At 40.7% G+C, this 23,195-nt stretch overlaps 1 protein-coding gene across 17 annotated transcripts in view; it reads left to right on the forward strand.

The window, feature by feature from the left end:
• LOC122574244 (tensin-1) overlaps positions 1-23,195 on the forward strand; it is a 202,399-nt gene that overhangs the window by 172,510 nt on the left and 6,694 nt on the right. For 13 of the 17 annotated variants that reach the window (XM_043741603.1, XM_043741601.1, XM_043741604.1 and 10 more), the window contains 5 exons: positions 11,818-12,101; positions 12,673-13,292; positions 20,120-20,333; positions 20,741-20,932; positions 21,916-22,521. In XM_043741603.1, the coding sequence (XP_043597538.1) occupies positions 11,818-12,101; positions 12,673-13,292; positions 20,120-20,333; positions 20,741-20,932; positions 21,916-22,521 (1,916 nt within the window). The remainder of the gene's footprint in view (positions 1-11,817; positions 12,102-12,672; positions 13,293-20,119; positions 20,334-20,740; positions 20,933-21,915; positions 22,522-23,195) is intronic. The other 4 variants (XM_043741612.1, XM_043741607.1, XM_043741608.1 and 1 more) reach the window with 3 other exon arrangements.

A 23,195-nucleotide genomic window follows, 5' to 3' on the forward strand; every position in this document is an offset into this window, starting at 1 on the left:
TTATTATTTGAAATTTCTATCGTTTATAATCTTAGGTAGATTCAAACTCTCTCCATCTCTCTCTCTCTTCTTCTCTCGCTTAGAAAATTACGTACTAGAAAAGATTGTCTATTGTAAAACATAGAGAAAAATTGATAAATTTACAATAACGAAGACGAGATCTGGCTTCACGCGACCTGTCGTGATACGCCGTGCCGGTTTAGCAGGATTATAGCAGTTAGATTCACTCGCAGGAGTGACGAACGATCGGAACCCGGTTCCCACAGTTTCGTCTTTCCATGAATCTGGTGTATGTATGGAGCACGCATTATGCGTCGCCTCACCTTACGCACAAATCGTGTACGCGTCCTTGTCCCAGATTGGCTACCTAGGAATACCACTTGCCACTTGCCAACGCTAACTGACCAACTTTTCGTTCTGTCCTCGTCACTGGCTGACAGTAGAAATAGCCACGATACGCTCGGACGAGCCTGGGCTGCTGTTGCTCAGACAAACACCGCCAATCTGGATTTACCGGTGATGAATCACGCACCGGTAGGTTTACGATTTTCGATCATTCGATCGAGCCGAGCCGTTGAATCGAGCCGAGGAAATGTTGGAATGAATGCTATCGAGATTGGCGCACCTTGCGCTTATCGCGAATAGCTTGATTAATGGCTCTTATTGGAGTCTGGAAAAGTAGAAATTACTTTAAATATTAAAGCAGGAAGAAATACTTATAGTTATTTGACAATTTTTCTTGTCTTCTACTTGGAGAAGGCTTGAAAATATTTTTGAGAAATACTTCAATGTGAAAAGTGATGGATGACAAGATTCCGTGAACGAAATAAAGTTGAAGATTGGGAAGAAATAATTATTTTCGTTTGAAGATTTTCCGTAATCTTCCCCCTGGCTTTCCAAACTTTCTTACAGGATATTTGAGAATAAAAGATGATGAATGGAGAAAATACAAAGGATAATTTCGAGAAGAAAATAGAATTGAGAACTGGGAAGAGTTATCTTCGCTCGAAGATTTTTAATTATTTTTGCTTGGAGAATATCTGATGAATGATGAATAGAGAGATCGCATGAACGAAATGAAATCCGATATTAGGAGCGAATAATTTTCTTAATTTTTCCTCGAAGAAGTTTTACAAATCTTTTAACGATATATTGCAGAATAAAAAGTGGCGAGTGAAGAAATTAAAGAGAATAATTCCACGAAGAAAATGGGATCTAAGTTTGGAATTAAGATTTTCCGAAGTATTCCTTAAGGAATACTTACAGATCCTTTTATCTGTAAAATATATCAGTATAAAAGTAGACGAAGGAAGAAATTAAGGAGAGTAATTCCATGAACAAAATGGAATCTTTTAAAGCTTCTATCATTCTTAATAAACAGTGGGCAGGATAAACGTCTTAAAATGTCAAGAATACAAAGTACGACAATGTCTTTTGTTCCTTTAATAGAGCGAAGCTAGAAATTCAAGCAAGCTGATTTATAAGTCTGGCAGAACGTCATGCAATGACGATGCTCGTCTACGATCTAGTTACCTCGTGCACTGCATTTATGTAAATTACGCATGACATATGAGCCCATTATACAGTCTGACCTCTGCTCCGACTACGTTATTATTAGGCTACCGGAGTTCCAGCTCCTCTCTGCTTATTTAACACAGATCTGTTCGACGAATTGTATCCTGTTACACGTGCGTGGATCAGTGCGATTAGTAATCATTACGAATGTCACGTATGATTCTTGTGAATGTACGCTGACATACTTGATACCGACCTGAGGCTTACATAAGTAGTTTATAGTTTATGGCACGCGTATTTTATTGCCACGATCAATGATCGAATTACATGCTATCTAAAGGATCAGGTATAACGATAAAGCACGAATCGTTGTTTGATTTTATCATTCCCTTGCAAATATTTTCATTTTATCGATTTTAATAATTTTTATTAAAACTATGCAAAAATTGTTTGGTATTTTCCAGATACTCTTGATTTTCTTTTGAATTCGTTGTCACAGGCCGAGGAATGATATTATGTTGTCGAAAAATCAGAATCTGGAATCTCTGAGCAAGATTTTATTAACTTTTCTCCCTCTGCGCGCAAAATTTAAGATTTTTGAATTTGAAATTTCAAATTCTCTGGCAAGTGCATTGCGATTCTATCGACTCTTCTTCTTCAAAGTTATATCGAACAAGTATATTAGATTAGCTCGTTAGATTATATTGATTCTAAATCTGCTCCTTCTTCTTGTCTTTTCCCCTTATACTTCGTATTTTTACTATAATATTTTAGTAAAACTTCGAATGATCGATGTTTATATAACATGTTTTGCTCGAATATATGCACAGAATAGAATGACGAAGTTTAATCATTGAACACTGCAACATTCCGCGAACACTTACAAAATGAGATCTGTAAATAACAAACGGTTGACTCCGGTGTTAAAACACATTGTAGAGAACGCATCCTGAAAATTAGTAGTCATCGCGTGCCGCGATCGAGCACGCATGCTCTTGCTGCTCGTACGAGCCAGCCCGCATAGATGCGTATTACGCGTTATGGCACGTGTCCTTTTGCAAGCGTGCCCGGTAGAGTACTCGTTCTTACCTGTACGTAAGTACGCGTGTGCGTGGCCTTTCAACGCGTTCAATCGCGCCGCTGGATGATGAATTATTAATTGCCAGCCATTCATTTGCGCCGCCCAGCTACTGGTCTCTCCTTGCAACGAATCGCTCGGATCTCGATTAAAACACCATGTAGCTACGTAACGAGATACGTGGATACAGAGAAAGAAACGTGTCTGCGGAGATTTGATGATAATTGCCATTGACTCGTTGAATTGCCCTTCGTTTTGACGATTCTGATTGATTCAGAGGGGGAAGGATGATTGGACACAATCGGAGTGAGGATTAGTTTCTTGATGCGTAACGAAGAATAATGGTTATTCGAGTAATCGTCCGGAGTTGAGGCGAATTTTTCTTTCTCGGAACACATTTTCTTTTCATCAGATTTAATTAGATGCAATCTATTGTACATACGTTAAATTTTGTCTATCTTTATATGAGCCGCGCGGAAGCCATACAGACCACCTTTGTAAATTAAAAAATAGAGAAAGTAATGCCGGAATCGTCATTTTCTACAATTTATCCTCTTTGCCGTCTTCTCCCGATAAATAAATTTGTATGAGATAAGCAATCCGTTGTTCGAGAAGTTGAACATCAATTACGATATATCTGTATGATAAAATCGAGAAATCTACAAAGAACGCTGTTCCCGTAAATTACGATTCTGAAAATGATTAAAGAAGGCGGAATAAAAATAGGGAACACGGTTCGAGGAACGAAAACACGCGAAGCATGAACTCGAGGAACTAAACAAGAAAGCGCGAGTACGCGGGTTGCGTTTGACTCTAAGTAGCCTGATTGAAGATTCTAAAGACAGATTATGTCATCATGTTGGCCGATGTTGAAAGCAAAGTACCGAATTTAGTGGCACGAGCACGCGGTGAGTACCGTTTACTCGGAGCAGACAACATCTCGGTCTGTGCGTGCACGCACGAAATATCGACTCGAACGATCGACCACTACGAGGACAACGACGAAGCCGAGCTGTACAGAGCTGAGTGTTGCCGTAGAAGGACTGGCGACTGGAGGCCAGTCGAATGAGTAGAGGGGCCTCCGTGAACACGCAATACCCGCTCAAAGAGTGCACGCGGTTGGCCTCACACACGCTTACGCAGGTCAGGAACCACGTGAATACGATGCCTCGTAGAGAAGCAGAAATTACGCGCGTCTCGATCACGCTGGAGAAAATGGACTGAGTTGTTTTTCAGCAAATAGAATGCAAAGTCGAAGGCACGCAATGTGGAAAAAGGAAAGACGTGGAATAAGTAGAATAGGAAGGTCGCTGATCAGACAAACTCTTTTTTCGAATTGAATGTTACTTTCATTCTATTGTAGAGAAGATGAACCAAGATTTTTAGCACTTGAAATGCAAAGTCCAACGATTCGTAATATAGAGGGACGTGAAATAAGTAGAATAGGAAGATCGCTGATCAGACAAACTCTTTTTGCAATTCGATAGTACTTCTATTCTATCGTTGATGGTTACCGGTTTACAGTGTGATGAATTACACTTTGATGTTAGTCTCTGGTAACTTATTATAACGTAAAAGTAAGAATTTTTACGGGCTAACAATTTACAAAGAAGATTGATAGAGAATAGATATGAAGGATTATAGGGAATGTAACGAAACGGACATTGTCGTCAATTTTGTAGAATTTACAGTAAAAATAACAATTTCTCGAACTTTTCTCGTCGATACAGAAAAACTCGCGAGAAGTTTATAGAAAAGTTTGTAGAAGATATTACGAGGAAGACATTCATAGAGGACTATAGAATAATATTTAGAAAATCTTGTGTCACAGGGATTTAAAAGGTTCTATTACAATTTCGATGCAATTTGACAGCGTCAGGCTGCCAGAAAGAAGTAAATGGCAGTAAAGAAACACATTAAGGTCTAAACACGGTCTGCTTACTAGCCAGACGCGCTAACAATAACCCCATCAAAAGACGTTTCCAACCGCCAATTAGCTCAACTTGTTTCGCTAAAAACGAAGTAAGTACACGGAAGAGGATAGACACCATACTGCGCTCCTTAACCAAACCAATTGTGACACACACGTACACACACATATATTTCTCGTAGTATACAGAATGTGTACGCGTGTTTATTCACTATCGAATGTGGAGGCAGAAAGAGACTTCGCCATGGCAGCCTCTTGCGTAGGAAGAAACGAGGCCTGCCTCCAATGATGATGACGATATCCCGGTTACTGGTGTGCTGGTGAACGATAGTATGACGTAGCCGGTGGTGGTGGTTGATGCTGATCGCGATGACGGCGGTGGTAGTGGTGGCGATCAGCATCGTGCAGCATTTGCAACGTACAGTGCCGTTTCTGTGCTCCCGGTGAACGGAACACGCGTTTCTTCTCTCGTCGCCGGCAACATCTCGCTGCGGAGAATTCGCTTTTTCCGTGGATCGTTGGTGAAACTTGATCTTCTTCGGGCATCTCCTTAGGCTCGTCGATTTTTCTCTCATCCGAGCTGGCTTCTTGGAATCCTGACCGCGATCAAAGGTGAAGTTATCATATCTCATCTATTACGTCAGCGATCATCAACGCCGTTAGCATCGTGTGTACTTTGACTAATAGAACTGAAATTCCGCGAGCGATTATCCACCAATCGGCATCAAATTCTTCTTATTTTTGTCCTTTTTTGAAATAACGATCGACAGATCCTTTAATTCCCGGAATAATGTTTTATTTTGAAAGAAGAAATTATACATGTCCAAGTGCGCACAAAATCCTGGTGAAAGAGAGTAGCACGCGTTTCCCCGCAGCTACCACGCCCCCGCCTCGTTGGCATTTTTGTCATCGTACCCGAAGAAGGTATATTCCGTCTGGATCGTTGCCCACTTCCCATCGGCGTCTCATGAATCTCTATAAGGCCGTCAAACGAGTAATTCGTCCGTACGCGTCTCCCTTTCTCTTTCTCTTTCTCTGTTTTGCACGCGTGCAACGCCGCTCGTACCATCCTCGTCTTACCTTTTTACCCGGTTACGCTCTCTTCCTCTTTGGTGGACCCTCTACGGCTCGATTCTTTCTCCGCCGAAGATAATGACGGTCCGTGCCGACCGTATGAATAGAAACCGTCGGAAACCGGCCAATGGCGAATTTTACTACCATAAGACGGCGAGAGTAATCTGCATGGGCCTGTGAATGGCGGGTAAGGAGGGCGCGAGCGGAAGGGAGGAAATAAAATAAAGAAGGAGACCCGGCGAGGGAGAAAGGAGGAAGAAGGGAGAACCGGCTAAAGCGATGACGTCTCCGCGCGAGAATCTAATTACCATATTCACCTCGACGAGGCAACGTAGCCGCACGATCCTCTGGTTGCAAGCTTATTAATACAATACGTGTGCACTTGGAAATAAGCGAAAGGGGTTGGTCGAAGAGAGACAGAAACAGCGAGACGAAACGATTCTTCGGTGAAATCTATAATATCAGACTACCTCTATATATATATATATTTCGTTTTTAACACCATAGCCAGAGCTATTCTAGCCTTTGAACACTCGTGTACGTTCTCTAGAACGTCGTAAAGATACGTACGTCCTCGTGTACGTTCATTGAATGGCGTGAAACGAAACAGAAAACTGAAATTCTCACGTGGAATGTACACTGTCGAGTAAAAGCATCGAGGAAGTGGAATTCGAGTCGTTTCAGTAATTCCTGATCGATAGATAGATTAAGAAGTAATTGCGAGAAACTTTTGCGCTGTTTTAAAGCGTGAAATTGATGATTGTTGGTTTCTTAACAGACATGTAGCCAAGGATGTAGCTAGATATGTAGCCAGATATGTAGCTATGTTTGAGAATCATTTCGAGACGCATTACGTTACGTAAGATTCCTATTATATTACGAGCTTCTTCGTGATTATCTATCAATGAAGTATTGACACTTCATCGTAAATCGCAATGCTTCTACGATGTTTAGTTCAACGCTGCTTTTGACGAGACTCCAATGAATTTTCTATCAAATTTCTATTTCTTTGAAATATAATAGCGTGCAAAAATCTTAAATCATCTATCACGGTTATTAGCTATATTTTTAGAAAAAAAACATTCTCGTATACTGTTTTATGACAACGAATTTCTAAATATTATCTTACATTATTGAGATCTTCCTAAAGCATAAACGGAGTTCCGAGTAAAGTGTTTCGGGGCATTTATAGAATGATCTGTTTCTCAACTGTTCGATTACTTCCATAAGCAACTATATCTATGGAAAGTCTCTTATTATATACTATCTCGTTGAAAATAAACGTCTATCTTGTCTCAAATTATTTTGCTATTCCACGAAACGATAGCATCTTTCAGCGCTGCCAGAAAAAATGTTTTTGCGTACGCGTTTCTTAATCAGCGACGATTGTCGGGCGTGCGTGAAATGTGCGTGTCAGTGGCATTAAAGAGTGCGATATGAAATTAGATCGCGGTCGTTAGACGATGCTCGTCGCTCGCCGCGCTTCACCAACCATCGTCATTCGAGTCGTTAATTCCATCGTTTACTTAGCGAGGTGCAACGAGTGCACTAGCGCACGATGTTTAAGCGCGATTGTTTATGGCGGTCAGAGCTCGTGGAAACGATCGTTCTCTCGACCACTTCCGACTCGTGCGCTTGGTAAATTCTCTGTCCCGCTTCTATGCTCTACGAGAGAAGATACGGTTTATCGCTTCCTCTATTAACCCGATTTAATGGTACGCCTCGCAAATCATACGCTGATATCACGATGACCTCTCTTCTCCGTGTCTTCGGCGAGGAAGCTGGGCCTCTTGTGAAATATCGAGACTTTAGTAGCTCTAGAATGTACGTATGTATTGATATTCTGATACTTGATGCGTGTGATTTCATTTACAATTAGTTACAATTTACCAGATACAATTTACAATCAGTCATAGACGAGATTCTGAATTCTGTTCTACAGCTTGCTAATTTGCTGAACCATTTCCAAATTTTTAATAGAAAATCTTACTCTTTGCTCTGGCTATTGGGTGATACGTAAATGTGACATATGTTCAAATTTCATTTCGTGAAGGAAATTAAGTGAAAAATCTGTACATCCGCATGCGATACAGCTTTTTTATTTATGTAATGTCACCAGAGAAAGAATAGTTCGTTGCTATCTCTGATTCCTCGTTCGGATAATAGGAGTTCAGGATCTCGTAAATGGATTCAACTGGCTCCTGTTACCGAATCTTCGAACTTTTCCTAAAAACGAAGGATAAAATTCTAATTCGATTATCAAGAAGGCGCTGTAGAGATCTCGAGAATTGTAATACTGTTTCAGCTGTTTTACAACGAAATTTTCGTACGATTTTCTACGATTAACTTAGAACTATACGTGGGAAATGACACAGCGTTAGTTTCTATCGATTCGATATCCTAGCAGAAGGGTATAGATCAAGTTAATCGTCGTGGTAAGCACGTAGAGATCTACGACAGAACACTTAACACGTGCACAAGCTGCAGCTGCGACTGCAGACTGTCCAAAGGATAGCTGGTGTCGCCGTCGGCCAATAGTCGCTCACGATTCGCGCGGATTTATTGCGCCAAATGATACGTCCACGCAACGATTACGTTTCTGCTCGTCGTCTGTTATTGCGACTCGGCTCTCGCCGTTTCCTTTTGCATCCGCGTGCATCGTGGCGAGAACACGACGATCAGAGCCAAGGACGTGGATCGATCGAGCGAAACTTTATTGTGTCTCGATTCTTATCGAACGATGTTGAATGCACTCGGCTCACAATCAGACAGCGACGATGGTCGTGCATCAATTGTTTTTTGGCTCGAAACGCGAACGCTTTTAGCCACGGGACGTTTTAAACGCGATTCGTGCCCGCGTGTATGATCGAAGAGTTATGAGCGATATATATTACTATATATTGCCACGTGATGTCAATATTTTCACGAAGTACCGACTGATACAAAAAGAACGACATTGATTTATACCGTGTATCGTGTACATAAAAATATTTGAATCCTTACTATAGCAAACTTTTATATTGTACGTGTTATATAAAATATTTTGAAATGTAATTAACACTGTAATGAAATACGACTATCGTGATTATATTGGCAAAATTTGAAAACAGTTTGAAAAATCTACAATGTGTTTAACAATATATCTAATAACTTGACAAGAGCAATTTGCTATCCATGACATATAGTATCCCATTCAGAAAATTAGAATTTCTGTATATGTTGCTAATTCGATGGCCAGCGGCCATAGAAGCTGCGCATAGCAACTTCGAAGAAGATGATGTCCTCAGGCGACGTGGGTAACGACCAGTTCCATCGAACCACTCGAAAACCCTAAATCTACCCTTAGGACAGGTTTCTTCGAAACAATCCTGGGTGGTCTGTCCCTTAGGTGGAAATCGATTGATGCATAAAAACATTAGTAGTAATACAAGGTAGTTTCCTCGAACCTTACTAAAAATTCATTAAATTTTATCTCAGATATGAACTGTACATATAACAAGCATACAGGAAAAACATGACACTTCTATATTTCTTAATTTTCAGCTTTCGATGTTACTTAATGATTAAAAGGGAGTTGAAAATGTTATATATGACACATACGATACGCTCGTAAAAGCTTTCTTTGATAAATGTTCAAATACTTTTTTCCAGCCACGTGTACATAGTGTACGTAATCAAACTCGAACAAAGACAAAAAGATTGATCACCAACGTATGGAACTTCAAAGTTGTCGTTCCCCTTGTAAAACATGAAAAATACGAATTCTTCCATTTTCCCTTGGTGATCTTCATATTTATACCGTATCCGAAGTTGAGGATAAAGGTATCAGTATCATCGCAGCTTCTACTCGACTCTTATCTCTGCTTCGCAAATATTCACCCCAATGATTTACCGCGTCGTTTCATTTTCGTATTGGAGCTCAGCGTGGCCGACGCCATTTAGATTCTCCGCTCGTCCAAGCGGTGAAAGAGCCTTTGCAATAATCCTCTGATCTCGATCAAGAGCAACAGGCTGGTCGTTCGCGGCGTGTTTCGCGTATGCGCGCGGGTGTTAAATGCGTTCCATCTGTTGGTCAAAGGTAGATTAGACGGTACCGACGAAGTGACTGGTTTCTTCCTCCTTCGCGAATAGAATCGCCAAGAAACGAATAAAAATGATTTATTCTCTCGAGAGATACGTCGTCGAGATAAAGCGGGTGCGGATTGAATTCAAATGACATCGTGTTAGTAGAGCTTCGAAGAGGGTCTACCTGGTGTCCTTCGCCGAATGATCTTGATGGATATTGGTACGGTGACGTGGGTCGTTTGGTTCGTCGCTTGAAATCGAGAGCAAGGAGAGAGAAAATGGATCGTGAGATTGAATGTTGTAAAATCTCAAAGATAGTTACATGAAAACTTGTGAACGTCGTATATCTACTATTTTAAAAAGAAATTCTCGTTTTTCTCCTTTCAATTTAAAACATTTAGTCATTATTTCGTAACAATTCTCATTATGTAATTTTATTTGTAAAATAAAACACACGAGGAATTTCGAGGATGTATTTTAGTACATCTGGGAAAATAAGAAATATACTCGGTAAGATCTTTTAAGTGAGAAGAGCAGAACCTTCTTAGATACCTTTAAAATTAATCCTTAATCCTGCTGCGATTTTTGGATTTTTATATCTCAATATTTATATCTCTCACTTTATCAAACAAAATAGATTTCTCTTGGGAAAATGCAATTGAATAAGAAATGATGAAAGCATCAGAATGATAACGACAATCTAAGAAGTTTTATAACTTCGTCAAATGGTTAAGAACGATGCTCATATTTCTCGCTATAAAGGAAGGGAATAAACTCTAGGAAAACCTATATAGCATACGCGAATGTCCACTAGAATCCTCACACAGGCGGAAACCATCGCATCAGCGAGACCACGTACTCCAAGCTAATGGCGTATCCATGAGTGTCGGCGTGTCCTAAAGCCTCTCTAGAAGAGTACTCTGAAACAGCACTCTAAAAGATAGTCTGTTTCCCCCCTTTTATTCATCTTCGATTCCAGTCTTTATTATCGTGGAATTCAGAGACCACGAGAGATCGATCTTCTCGAAACAAAAACATACACGCGTATCGTTTTCTTTTCGCCATTCGATTCACTCGGAGGTCGTAAAAATACCATCGTCTATCGATTATCCCCAACTGTTCCCACGAGAAAAACTTTCACCGTAGATGACAATCTACCGGACGCTTTGCTGTTTCTGTTTGAACCCGCCTGTTAGAATTTCGATCACGAACATACCGGAAGATATATTTTCGCTGTGCCGGATTCTCCGAGTAGAAAGAAGGTTCTTGGGCCCGCGTATGTCCCTTAAGATGACTGTCGCGTTACGTGACAGGGATTTCTGGAAATCCAGTACGAAAGCCGCGATTGCACGCGTCACGCGAATTTCTCGATCTAGATGGACTGAAGCGTGAACTTCGACTTTCCTCGCGCTCGATCCCGCGGATAACCGACCGCGACAGATACTACGTTAACCGTGAGCACGCGAATTACTGTAGCGTGACACGAGCGACGAGGATTAGCGTTAAATTGGCGCGACGTACTGGAAGAGAGAAGAAGAGGATAGCATAAATTCGAAGTTGCTCGGTTCTTAACCTCTCGCTCGTAATTAGTCTCTGTCAGTTTCATCGGTCAACGATTTACAGTCGATTGTTCCCTCTTAACGAGCGCTCTTTGTTCCTCGGCGTCTGTAGGAAATTACGCGAATAACCTGATTAGCGCTAATTTCGGAAGAACGAAAGAGACATCGAAACGTTAAATTAAAAATAGCCTTAACAATTCGTACTTTGGTAATTAGACTCGGTTAAGATTAACCTTTGTTTCCTTTAAGAGGGCGAGGCAAATGAAGTTTAGGAATTTATCTTATAAATAATTATAAAGTGAAGAATTTAGATCTTTTTCACATGATAGTAACGCATTTACTATCCGTTGTAACTGATATCCCTTCTATTATAATATTCTTATTCGTCTATCACATTCAATGACATTTGAAATAAATATTTGAATTAAACACTTGAAGCGAAAAGTTCTTTCTTTGATACTGTCAAGGTAGTATACATCCTTAGCGTGTTGCTTGCAGAAGTACATTTTTCTCAGCTTCACTAGCAGCTCGTTCTCGCATGTTTGACGCAGTGCAGCCTATATGAAATTTAATCTGATCGCGGTATTTTTGTTCAGAAGGACGGGAAACACCATTATCACCGCCACCACCTTCGAGTTCCTCAGTTCAGACATCGCCTCGCGGATTGGGTTACACCTGCGGTCCCATAGATGGATCTCTGTACGCTGTGGTACACCAGGGTGCTGCCGGTGGTGCCCGTGGCTCACCATTGACAGTTTCCATGGACAGCGGCATCAGCAGCGCTCCACCACAACGACCTAGTCCACCGGAACCAGAGCCGGATAACCAGGCTCATGGTGATCTTGATAAGCTTCTCCATGATATGATGCTTACTGTTGAGGTACGTCTATTGTCTTTTTAAGCTAATATCATTGCGAAATGAAGAATTTATCGAGGATACACGAGACAAGTAAGATTCTCGGAAGACAAATTGATCGATTGCACTTTTTGTTCATTTCTCATAATTCCGTTATTCAAGCATATGACTAGTGGTCAACTTGTCAAGTTGTTAAGAAAGGAACAATTTGTATTCACGAATTTATTTATCTTAAGAAGGTAACATAAAATAATCGTAAAGTTCGAGGTAGAATTTAGAAAGTAACGTTTGTAACATAGACGTCTTTTTCTACTTTTCTGACGTATGGAGTTGCCGAATATGGTTTCTAAATAACTCGTTTTTAATTCTCTACGACCTAAATTTTATTTACCCGTGAGAGAGAAAGAAAATCTAAGAACTAACATTTCTTAGGAATTAGGAACATATACGCAATCCTAAGTTACATAAAGTTATGGAAAGTTAAATAATCGGTCAATATTGATCTTGAGAAGTCTTCCACGCCTAAATCAAACACTCTTTAGCAGGGTAACAATGATAGTTTCAGTAAAAAATGATTTCTATCTTACAAATACAGTCGATGCCAGATCCTCCGTCAGATGAGTATAGAACAGACAGAAGCGAGAAGATGTACATTCAGGAAACCCGCAGCTACAGCAGCCACACAAGCAGTCATTCCCCATCGACTTATTCCACGTTGAAGGATTCGTACAGGAACTACAGCACCGCGAAAGAATCCAGTCCGCCGTATAACTCGAGCAGCAGTTACAGCACCCTGAAGAACGAGTACCGAGAACCAGCAAAAATTGAACATCGAAGGGAGGAATTCGAATATCGTATGTCACCTGATCGAAAAATTTCTGATACCTCCACGGACACGTACAGAAAACACGCGGACTCGTTTTCACCACCTGGAAATATCGATTATATCGACGAAGACATCCCCTATCACGCGAGACAGACGAGTCAACCATTCTCGTACGGTGCCACGTCGGACATGATTAAACATCAAAAACTATCGTCGCCTTCTTTGGTTAGAAAGGCGTCTGTACGAGGTACGGCGCCTGTGGTGGATTTCGAAGATATCTTAGGAGAGAATTCGAGGAGACCTCTCAGCCCTTTGAGTCCAAACACGCCGGACCCTCCGCCAGAGTTCGCCAACGGTCCCGCGAAGAGCAATTCGGATCACGTAGATGGGTGAGTGATATTCTGCATTCCCTTTTTCTATGTCAAGTTGTCGCCTGAGTAATAGGGCTTTTTTCAATTGAATACGTTTTTTCGTTAAACTTCTTCTCTTTGCTTCGCGTTGTATTATTTTCGATAAACTTGAAGCTTCCACTCTTTTCTATACTTATGTTTGTGTGTAAATTGAAATATTGCGGAGGAAGATCTCATTCAAGGTTGTTCGGAATATTGAGTGGTCGTCCGTTTATGACTCGGACGGATCCAATCTCCTCTTTAGGAAATTCCGAATTACATATCCTCCCCGAGTTGTAAGCCTAATGATTCCGAGGTTAGATAAAAAAAACCCCTGGGAAAAACCCAGCCGGGAAGGCACGATGGACGGACGAGACCCAACAGCTGGTGGGAAGAATCAGCAATATATTAGGACAGTTCATCATCAGATATCGTACCGTGCGGGTGAAATATTTCACTCCCAACAAGTTCTTATCACCGTCGTGTTCATAACATCACACTTTACTTCTATACAACAAGTGCAAATACAGTTGCTGGATTACTCTAATCGATCTATTAAACCTCCTCCACCTTGAGCGTTAGGTCATTCGAGGTACGCGATATCGACCGATCGGTTTGACCTGACCGGTTGCTCTTTAGTCGATAATTCGCAACAAAGATTGTTATGGGGAATCATCTAATATGAACTCGAAGCACTAACTCTCGTTCATAGGTCAAAATATCACGTAGAGAAATCTTATTCGAGGTAGAAAAGCATCGAATCGATTCGCAAGAAATTACCATCTCTGACAAAGTCGACGCTTTCGCGATTTATGAATTCAGATATTACGTAGAAAAATCTCACGCAACGGTATTTATGGGAATTTTTCCAATTCCAATCTTCTCGTCAAACGGCTTCTGGTCCACGAAAAACTACCATTTCCAACAAACTCGAAGCTTCCATCCTCTATATATATAAATATATATATATTTTCTCCGACTCAGAGTGATTACAGGGTGTGTTTTCCTGGCAGTGTTCCCAGCGAGCAACGTTAATATCGAACAGCCTCGCCTGCGTGTAACAAATCCCATAATTAAATGCCGGGTCCGCCTCTAATAATACGACGCGGGTTGAAACGCTTTTCGCTCGCACCGTGTTTCGACACGCTCGATGAATATCGTGAAACGAGATGAAGATTAGGAGATTTTCACGGAATCTGCCCTGGTCGTCTCGAAGAACAAGTGGGCCATTCCCCCGGCAGAGCTTTCAGACGGCCAACGACGAACGCTTACAAGAAATGTCGCAACTCGTCCTCCGAATCGGGCGCCGCAGAAGAGTGTCACGAAGCTCGAAAGAGAGCCGGTAGAGAAACGAGGATAGAAGCCGTCGCTGGGACAATTAATAAATTGTCTACCCATAGGCGGACGCGATTGCAACGCACTACGGTCGCCGTATTTCTGCCAGGAATGGAGAACGCGGTCGTCGTGAGTCATTGTCGCTTGCCAGGGCAAATGGAAAGAGAAAAGTCAGTAGATACGGACGGTGCTGGGACAGACGCGTCGTATCGCGTTATGAAATACGAGTTTCGCGGTTGGAGGGTGGATAGTACGAGCTATGACCACATTGTCGTCTCGTTAATTCCTCGTTCTGGAACATTGTGCTTACCTTACAAATAAATCGACCGGTTCGACAGCGATGTTTCTCGATCCTACGTTAAAATACCATTTTGATTTCTTTTCGAGTTTGTCGAGTTGTTTGGATAATATATTGAAAAGCATTGGCAATCGTTCTTTGGTTTCCTCTATCTTTGTTGTCGTTTATTTAAAAGTAGACTATGAACTTTTAGGTAAATTCATATTTTTGACGATTCATATATTTACGAAACGATATATGTTCGAGGAAACTGAAGTTTTATTATACTGTGGTCTTCCTTCATCAAATTAAAAATATCTAATCATTATTTCGTGACACCTTATACAATATAACTTTACTTGGACACGGAAAACACTTTACTTAAAAGACACGGAAAATTGCAAATTTTCCTGCACACGTCTTGGAAAAGGAAAGATAGGACATTTTAATTAAGGAGGGCAAAACAAATTTTCGTAACCCTACATAGCCATACATTGTACAGCACTTATTGGCTTGATAAAAGCTTTGTATTCGTATGACGCTCGATTTCGAACAGTTTCAAGTGCATTTGAGAATTCGGTCACTGAACTGAACGAGTCGATTTTCGCGGTCGAAATATTATCCGAGAACGAGAGAAAGCAAGAAATCCACGCTTAACAAGTTTGTTAAAGCGTACATATGTAGCCTATGGAGTTCGTCGAACCGGACAGCAGTCACCGTAAAATACTCGTCTCGTTTTGTGTATCGAGAGTCGCTGGAGGGCCCGAGAGCCGTGAAAATAAACGTCCCTTCTGGCACCATGAGTCGAGTTCAGCCTGCGAAACCGCAAGTTTCGCCCGGATATTTATGAAGAACCGCGATCCGCTACGATGAAGAAACAGGCGACGTTTATGGTCGAGGAGGTCGACAGACGTTTGGCAGGTCTGCTTTCTCAACCGCAAAGAAGCTCTCCTTTCGGGGCTTCGCCGTTCGTTCCTTGTCTCCCGATCCTGGTTTTCTGCTTCCCCTGCGACGTGTAGCTGTTTAAATTCCATCTACGGTGACGGTCTCCTCTGAAACAATCGTTCAAAGTACCGGACACCATCTCCACTTTGATCGAAGCCTTTTGATCTCATTTTAAACGCGGATAGAAAAGTTCATTCTTTTCTGCTTCTCTGGAAATGAAGTATTGATGAATAAAATGGAATATTTTGAGGAAATAGTCTGCTTTAAGCACGAGAAATAACGTGAAATTTGAAATATAAATAGTACATTCGTATTTCATTGTAAAAGCGCAATTTATATTGGTATTTATATAGGGTCGAGGCAATCGACCCTTTCAGGATCGAATTTTTTGGAGACCGTGAGAAACATTCTTTTTTATTAATTTCTACTAACAGAAACCAATTTTCTCTGATATTTTTATAACGAGGATAGAATTCACTAAAATCAGGACCAATTTTACAAGACAAGTTTATTTATCGTTTAATTACCTAATATCTTCATAAATTACAACATTGCCTACAAACAAAATCCACCGTAAAAGGGTTAATATTTTCGAAATTTTCGAAAATGCTTGAATGATATATAATAATGAAAATAGTTAAAGATATTTTTAAAAAATTTCCACGAAACAATTGAGACTATTTAAATGGTGTAGAATTGATAATCAACGAAATGTATTTCCTTCATATTTAATAAAATTACACCCCTGTGAAAGATAGAAAAAATAATTTGTTATATCGTTTCTCTGTGGTCTTTTCGTGCTTGTGATACGATGTATTAATTAAGTGAAAGGTAAAGAATCGTCCAGGAAATATCGCAACAGTGATTCCTTTATAGTCGCGCGAACGCGCGGAATTCGCGTGGCGCAATGAAACGTGCGTGTATGGGAGTGAAATTAAAATGCCCCGTTTCCATCTACGAAATAAAAGATACAACGGTACGAATTTACGAGGGCGAATGTTCTCCCGTTGTCAGTTTGAAATAAACTGGATGCTATCTCGTTTTCCCGGCGCAAAACTCGCGCGTTTCAAATAATAAAACGTCTCGTTATATTCCCGCAATTCCTTCTTTCTTTCGGACACGCGATCGGTACTTTCAGAATCATTTGCACTATTTCGTACGTCGGATGTAGGGCAATTTTGTGTTGTAGCGAACTTTTCATAGAAAACTAACTCACCAACAAGTGAGCTTGTTAGAAGCAACAACTGTAAATCCAGTCATTAGACTCTTCAAGCTTTTCCGATTATCGTTTCGAGCTGAAACTCGCAGTGATGTATGTCAAGATTTAGAGAATTTCAATTTAGTCACGTATTTCGATCCTTGAAAATATCATGCCTTTAGATTCATAATCAAGTAAATTATAACTTTATTCTCTGCCGTGATATATTTCCATGACTTGGAAAATTATAATGAATTTCTTATAATAATAAATGCAGAATGCTACTTTACGAATAACAGCGGTCGACTGATTTACGCTACGACTTTCATTTCTCCATATAACAATAGCTTCGGTTAAGAGGTGATAATTCGTCGATGAGAACTACCCTGATTTTTTCGTCGGCTGGAAATACAAAAGTAGACACTTTTTTCGAAATAATACCGCGGCTAGAGGCAAGGGAAGCAGAACCTCGGTCTAGGATAGATCGGAAAGGACGTCGGAAATGGGAGCTCGTCGAGAAAAATTGCGCGAAGGCTTTACGAACCGCTTTTGTGCTCTTACTTCTACTTCGAATGACTTCCGTAACGGAGCACGCTCTGCTTCCGCGAAGCTCCGCCGGCGATAGAAAAATTGCCAGCGGAAAGAAAATGTAGTTGCAGAAGCATGGAAAACAAAGCAAACCACCGGTGAAAGCGAAGAGAAGAAGAAGAAGAAGGGATTGAGCCTCGTAGCGGCCGATTTACCGCGTCTCGTCTGTTCTATATTTATAATTATGTCAGAGGGCGGCCGGAGTCCCAGAAATAGGAATCTCCTCTCTCCATGTTTCTCCACAAATAAAAATCTTTTCTTTTTCGTGGTATCGTCCCTGACATTCTTCTTTACTTTACTTACCGCAGACATCCCTTAATGGGATCAATCGTCGGCTCGTGGTTTAATTCCATTCTGGTTTGAGTTGATCAAATAATAAAAAGATCAAGGAAATTAGCAAAAGATAAACAGAAACAGGAAATCAACTAAAATAACTTATCGTCGTGTCTTCCTCTGTGATCTTCAAATATTTGGATTAGTAAAATCGGAAACGAACTTCGTTGGTTTCAATTGTGCTGTATACAAGTCAGGAAGCAGAAATCTCAAATTGTTCATTTTAATTATTCCAATTTCGTGTTCGGTGCAGAGGACGATCTTTCCAAGCTCATTACTTAGTCCGTAAAAGAGTTAATTTTCCGTAAATCTACCAGCAATAAGAAATCCTATTTACGTCTCTTTCAGAGATTTGCAGCCATCGTTTGATCTCGTGGAAAATTAACTTCTCATCCAAACTTCATGCGCGTTTGAAGATCGTAACAGCGTAAGAACCACGCAGCAATCGTTCCTCCTATAATTCGCAGCTCCATAAATGCAGTCATTTGTTCAAAATATTCGTTTATGAATTAATTTATGTCGCTGCAAACGAGAACCGTTTTCATTTCTGTAGAATCTGCTTCTCCTAACATTGTCATGTTACAATGCTGTGTCCATAGTAATAAAGTCCACTATTCTGTTACACTATTGCGTTTACGAATAAATCGCAAACCATTTTCGTTTCCAGTATGGGCACTTCCGTTTTATCAGAGAAGAAAATATACTGTCACGTCAAATACGAACGATATAGCACGGTGGGAAATGAAAATTTTAAGCAGCGAAACCAACTGACGTAATCGTATCCAAGACTGAGCGCATTTTTTAGAGACAATTTATATTTTGCGCTGCAGAAATTGCGAATCAAATGATATTGTTGATTTATAGCGACCATAATAATTTAAATTAGAATATTTGATTTTAAAGAGTGCAGTTTCATTTTATATTTTACATTTTAATCGCGCTCAGGTATATTAGTAAAATATATAATAATATAAATATATCTTAAATTCATAGTCAGTTATCCACAGATTGGAACCACTGATTGCGTCATTACTCATACTGGACACGAAATTTTTGCTAAATATATGTATGCAATAAATATCTTGCAATTTTTATATACGCTCGTTCCATATTTTATCAATATAATTATGACAGTCGTGTACCATTGCAATACACAATGAAATTTCAGTGTTTCATATAAGACATACAATGTGGACGTAAAAATTTTCTATCGTGAGCCAACGTGGATGCGGTATAACGCAAACAATTCACGATTTTCTCCATCGCGAGGGTGTGGCTATACCAACAAAGCTGGGTATGAATTTTGTTAGACGTTAGTAAAAAGGAAATCTAAGCCGAGAAGGAAGAGATGATCGATTTATGGTACCGATCGATATATTACGAGCGGTAGCATTGTGAACGAAACACAGGCAGAAATCGATGACCCGCAGCGACCTCATCGATCAGGATGCAATTATCCAGGATCTATCTTGGTAGGAGGTCCTGATTCCGGCCTTCTTCCGACTGGGACCGTGACGTGGCCTGTTCTAACGAGGCTTTGTTACACGACTCGTGCGTCTCGTGTTCCCTCGAGAAAGTAGCTTCTCGTGTTTTCGTCGTCTGCTCGCGAGTAACTCGAGTCGGACAGCGTTAGGCGAGGAAAGCGAGAAATCACGATTTACAGGATGAAAACAGCTGCTCCACGGCAACCGAGATTCTAATCTCTGACAGGTGACAGAGGATCCTATACAGCCTTCTTGGTCACGCTTTCTTTCCTTTTCGCGAGGCGAAAGAATTATCTCGGCGCTCGAAAAGGAAACGAAGATGTTTTTTCTGACTTCTCGGCTCTTTCGTGTAGATCGGTTTGCTATGTAGTTTTCTCTGTCGATCGATTCGACGGCTTTCTAATCTGAGTGTTTATACGCTAAAAAATTTGGGATTATTAGGCGTTCAATTCGCTGCTGGTGCGACTGTCGCGTCTTGACAAAAACGGCTTAGAAAAATAACACTTCTGATGAAAAACATGTTATAACTTTCATTTACACGACCATTGTTATACGGATTTGTGTGCGATTTAACTTAACGAGATCAACGAAACGTGCATGGCGCAATGATCGAAAAAGTTTCAGCACAACGTGACAAAGTCCAAACCGCTTCTCTTCTTGTTACCAGATTATCATGGTTGAGGCAGCAGCAATTGAAACTTGCCGCGAGAAGGGATGAAAGGAACCCGGGGAAACTTTGGCGGCAGGAAACTGGGAATCGTGTGATCGGTGAGCTGAGAAGCTTACAGAGAGGTAGATTGAGGCACGACGGGTACGCTAGCGATTCTGCGGTGCTCGATGACGATGACGATACGTGGGTTGTCCATTCTACTTCCGGACAGGTGAGAAATAAGACCAATTTTCTATCCTATTTTTTGTTTTCCATAATTTCGTCATATAGTATTATTTTTAACATTAGAATTATTAATAACTATAATCTAATTTGTATTAAATATACGCGAAACCGCAATCCTATATCGCATTCGTTTTCCTACAAAACGTGAGTATGGTTTATTTTACTCACTTTGGTATTTGTTAATTACATTACTGTTCTCTGGGCTATCATAATCTCTTTTATGATTTTATGTTATATTGTAATTTATTTTGACAGCCACATCTCATTTCTAGTACGACCTACTTTTGTAATCCAATATTTATCTTCCGTGCTCTTTAATTACACCATAGTCAATTTTTACAATTACTTACGATCTCAGTACCACGATCTTCTATTGATAATTCACAATTTTAGACGCAATCAAGGCCGGTACCTTACACATCCGCTCCAGCAAGTCCTCTGCTTCCGCAACGATCCAGTAGCCGGAAGTACAATGGTACGATCGGAACCGGTACCCTAGGAAGACCACGAGCAGAGAGCGTGAACGAGCGTCCATTCATGACCGTGAAACGCGCTTACGAATATCGCAAATACGGCGACAGTCAGGTAAACGAGGAAGTATATGTACACGTAATAATTAGAGAAAGATAGGAAGAAAGTAGCAGCTTGCTGTTACGTAGATTACGACATAACGTAGGCTGGAATCGATCGTGGTTAACGAACGCGTCGAGATGTCCAGAAGCATAAAATGTTTGATCGTCGTATAAAGCAACGAAAATCACGCAGGACGATTACGCGATAAATATTTATTAAGTGGTCGGTGCGGTTGGAGAAAACAACGTAGTATTAGCCGAGCCAGTTACTTGAAGCGCTCGGCTACTTAAAATAATTATCGGTAATAAGGATAATAAATCGAAAACGGCGGCACGGTCGATCCTGGCTTTACGCGAATGAAACGGCGGCAGCACGAACGCTACAATTTAGTCCCTCATAGATTGCGACTGTAAAAGCAGCTCGCACTGTGGTGCTCTGTTTTATGGTTATATCCCACAGTTAGATCCTAAACAGCAAGAAACAGCCCACCTTACACTCGTAGACATGGTAAAAACGATCGCATCCTTTAGAACCGCGAGTTACAGTTTAACCCTTTCTTGTGCCGATTTTTTGGCTCGGTTATTATACAATTATTGTGCGAGGCGTTGCTCGATGATCGGTACGATTGGAAACGAGGATAATTCTATGCGATAAAGCCACTAAAAGATACCTGTGGAATTTCTTGCTTAGAATTTCTCCATAACTTTATTCGCCATACAATATATACCTATCATGAACCTATAATTACCTTGAATATTTATTATGACTGGCGAACCGGTTATAGAAAATTCATCATCGTTCATCTCCATATTCACGATTCTGAATCTTAAAAGATAACCGTGTAATTACAAATTAATACGATTAACGTGTGCTAATAAAGGATCACGATAATTCGATGGCTAATAAGAAATCAGCGCGTGTAAACATAGAGCGTGGCAGGAAAGGATTAAAACGGCCAGCTCCCTCTAGCATGAAGCGCTTGGCTTGCTTTTCAGAGCCCTCCAACATCCCCTCGCTCAGGCTTAGCAAGCACGCAACCCTTAGGATTAGCAATGCAGCAACAAGCAACGTTCATTAATACGGACAAGCCTCAGCCACCACGACCAGAGTCTCGTAGCGATAGTTTTGCTCGCGCTGACGCTCTGTTGCGCGAGCACCGACAGCAACAGCAGCAACTGGCCGCCAGCAACGTTCACACGGACCAGAAACAATCGGCGAGTCCAGATTTCGTCTCGACTCTGACTCGAAATTCTCGACCAGAGTCGCGAAATCAAGTCGTGACTTGTCAAAGTATCAGCAGAACCACGGTGACCAGCAACGACAGGACCACCGACCACGTGGACGCAGGATTGTTGACCATGGTCGATCAGCAATCGAACACACCGAACAATCCAGACCCTCTCGTGAGCCTCATTCAATCACTGGCTGAAATTTCGCCCATTCGCTCACCCCAATCGATGACTAACAAGTCAGACATGAACGATCATCACACGAGCATCAGCGCAGCAACCACGACAACTGCGAGGAGCAACATTGTTAACCTTGCCAGCACTAATTGCTCCCCTAACCAGTCGCCCAAAGCATGGCAGAATTGCACCCAGGTTTGTCCAGCCTCCTCCCGCAGGAATCCTCACGTACCTCAACTTGCATTCTAATGTTTTTCATTTTTATGTGACTGCATGGAAGGATGGAGAGAAATATTCTGTGTGTCTTTTTTTTTGTTCTTTTATGGTTGTTTATTTTTTTCATAGATGTATACTTAACTCTATTGCAGCTACGAATGAGATGTTTAACTCGTGTTTTTAATGAAATGTGAAATGTGATAATATCTAAGTAACAAGTTGACTACTACATCAAAATCGCGTGGTCTTGCATTATGACTAAACTTTAATAAGGAATAACTGATGTAAAGAAGAGATGGCTGAGAATATATGTAAAAATATATTATTTCCACTTGAGCGAAACCGTTCAAATGGGAAATTGTTAATATAACTCTATTGTCTCTCAATGGTACGCTTAACTAAAGATTAAAGAGATAAAAATGTTAAAAACAGAGAAGATATTCTGAAGCTTTAACTGTATAATATCACGTCGTGTCTCCAAATGCAAAGGGGTTAAGACTAAAAATGCCTTAGATTTCTCTCGAATCATTCTATCTGCATATTTCACCACAAATTTTAGATTGATTGTATACATATACATATACATTTCAAATTGCTTCATACGCCTTATAGATTTATCAGATGTGCGCAGCATCTCTTCAACGTATTTTTAA

Source organism: Bombus pyrosoma, linkage group LG13, assembly GCF_014825855.1.
Source record: "Bombus pyrosoma isolate SC7728 linkage group LG13, ASM1482585v1, whole genome shotgun sequence".
NCBI lineage: Eukaryota > Metazoa > Arthropoda > Insecta > Hymenoptera > Apidae > Bombus > Bombus pyrosoma.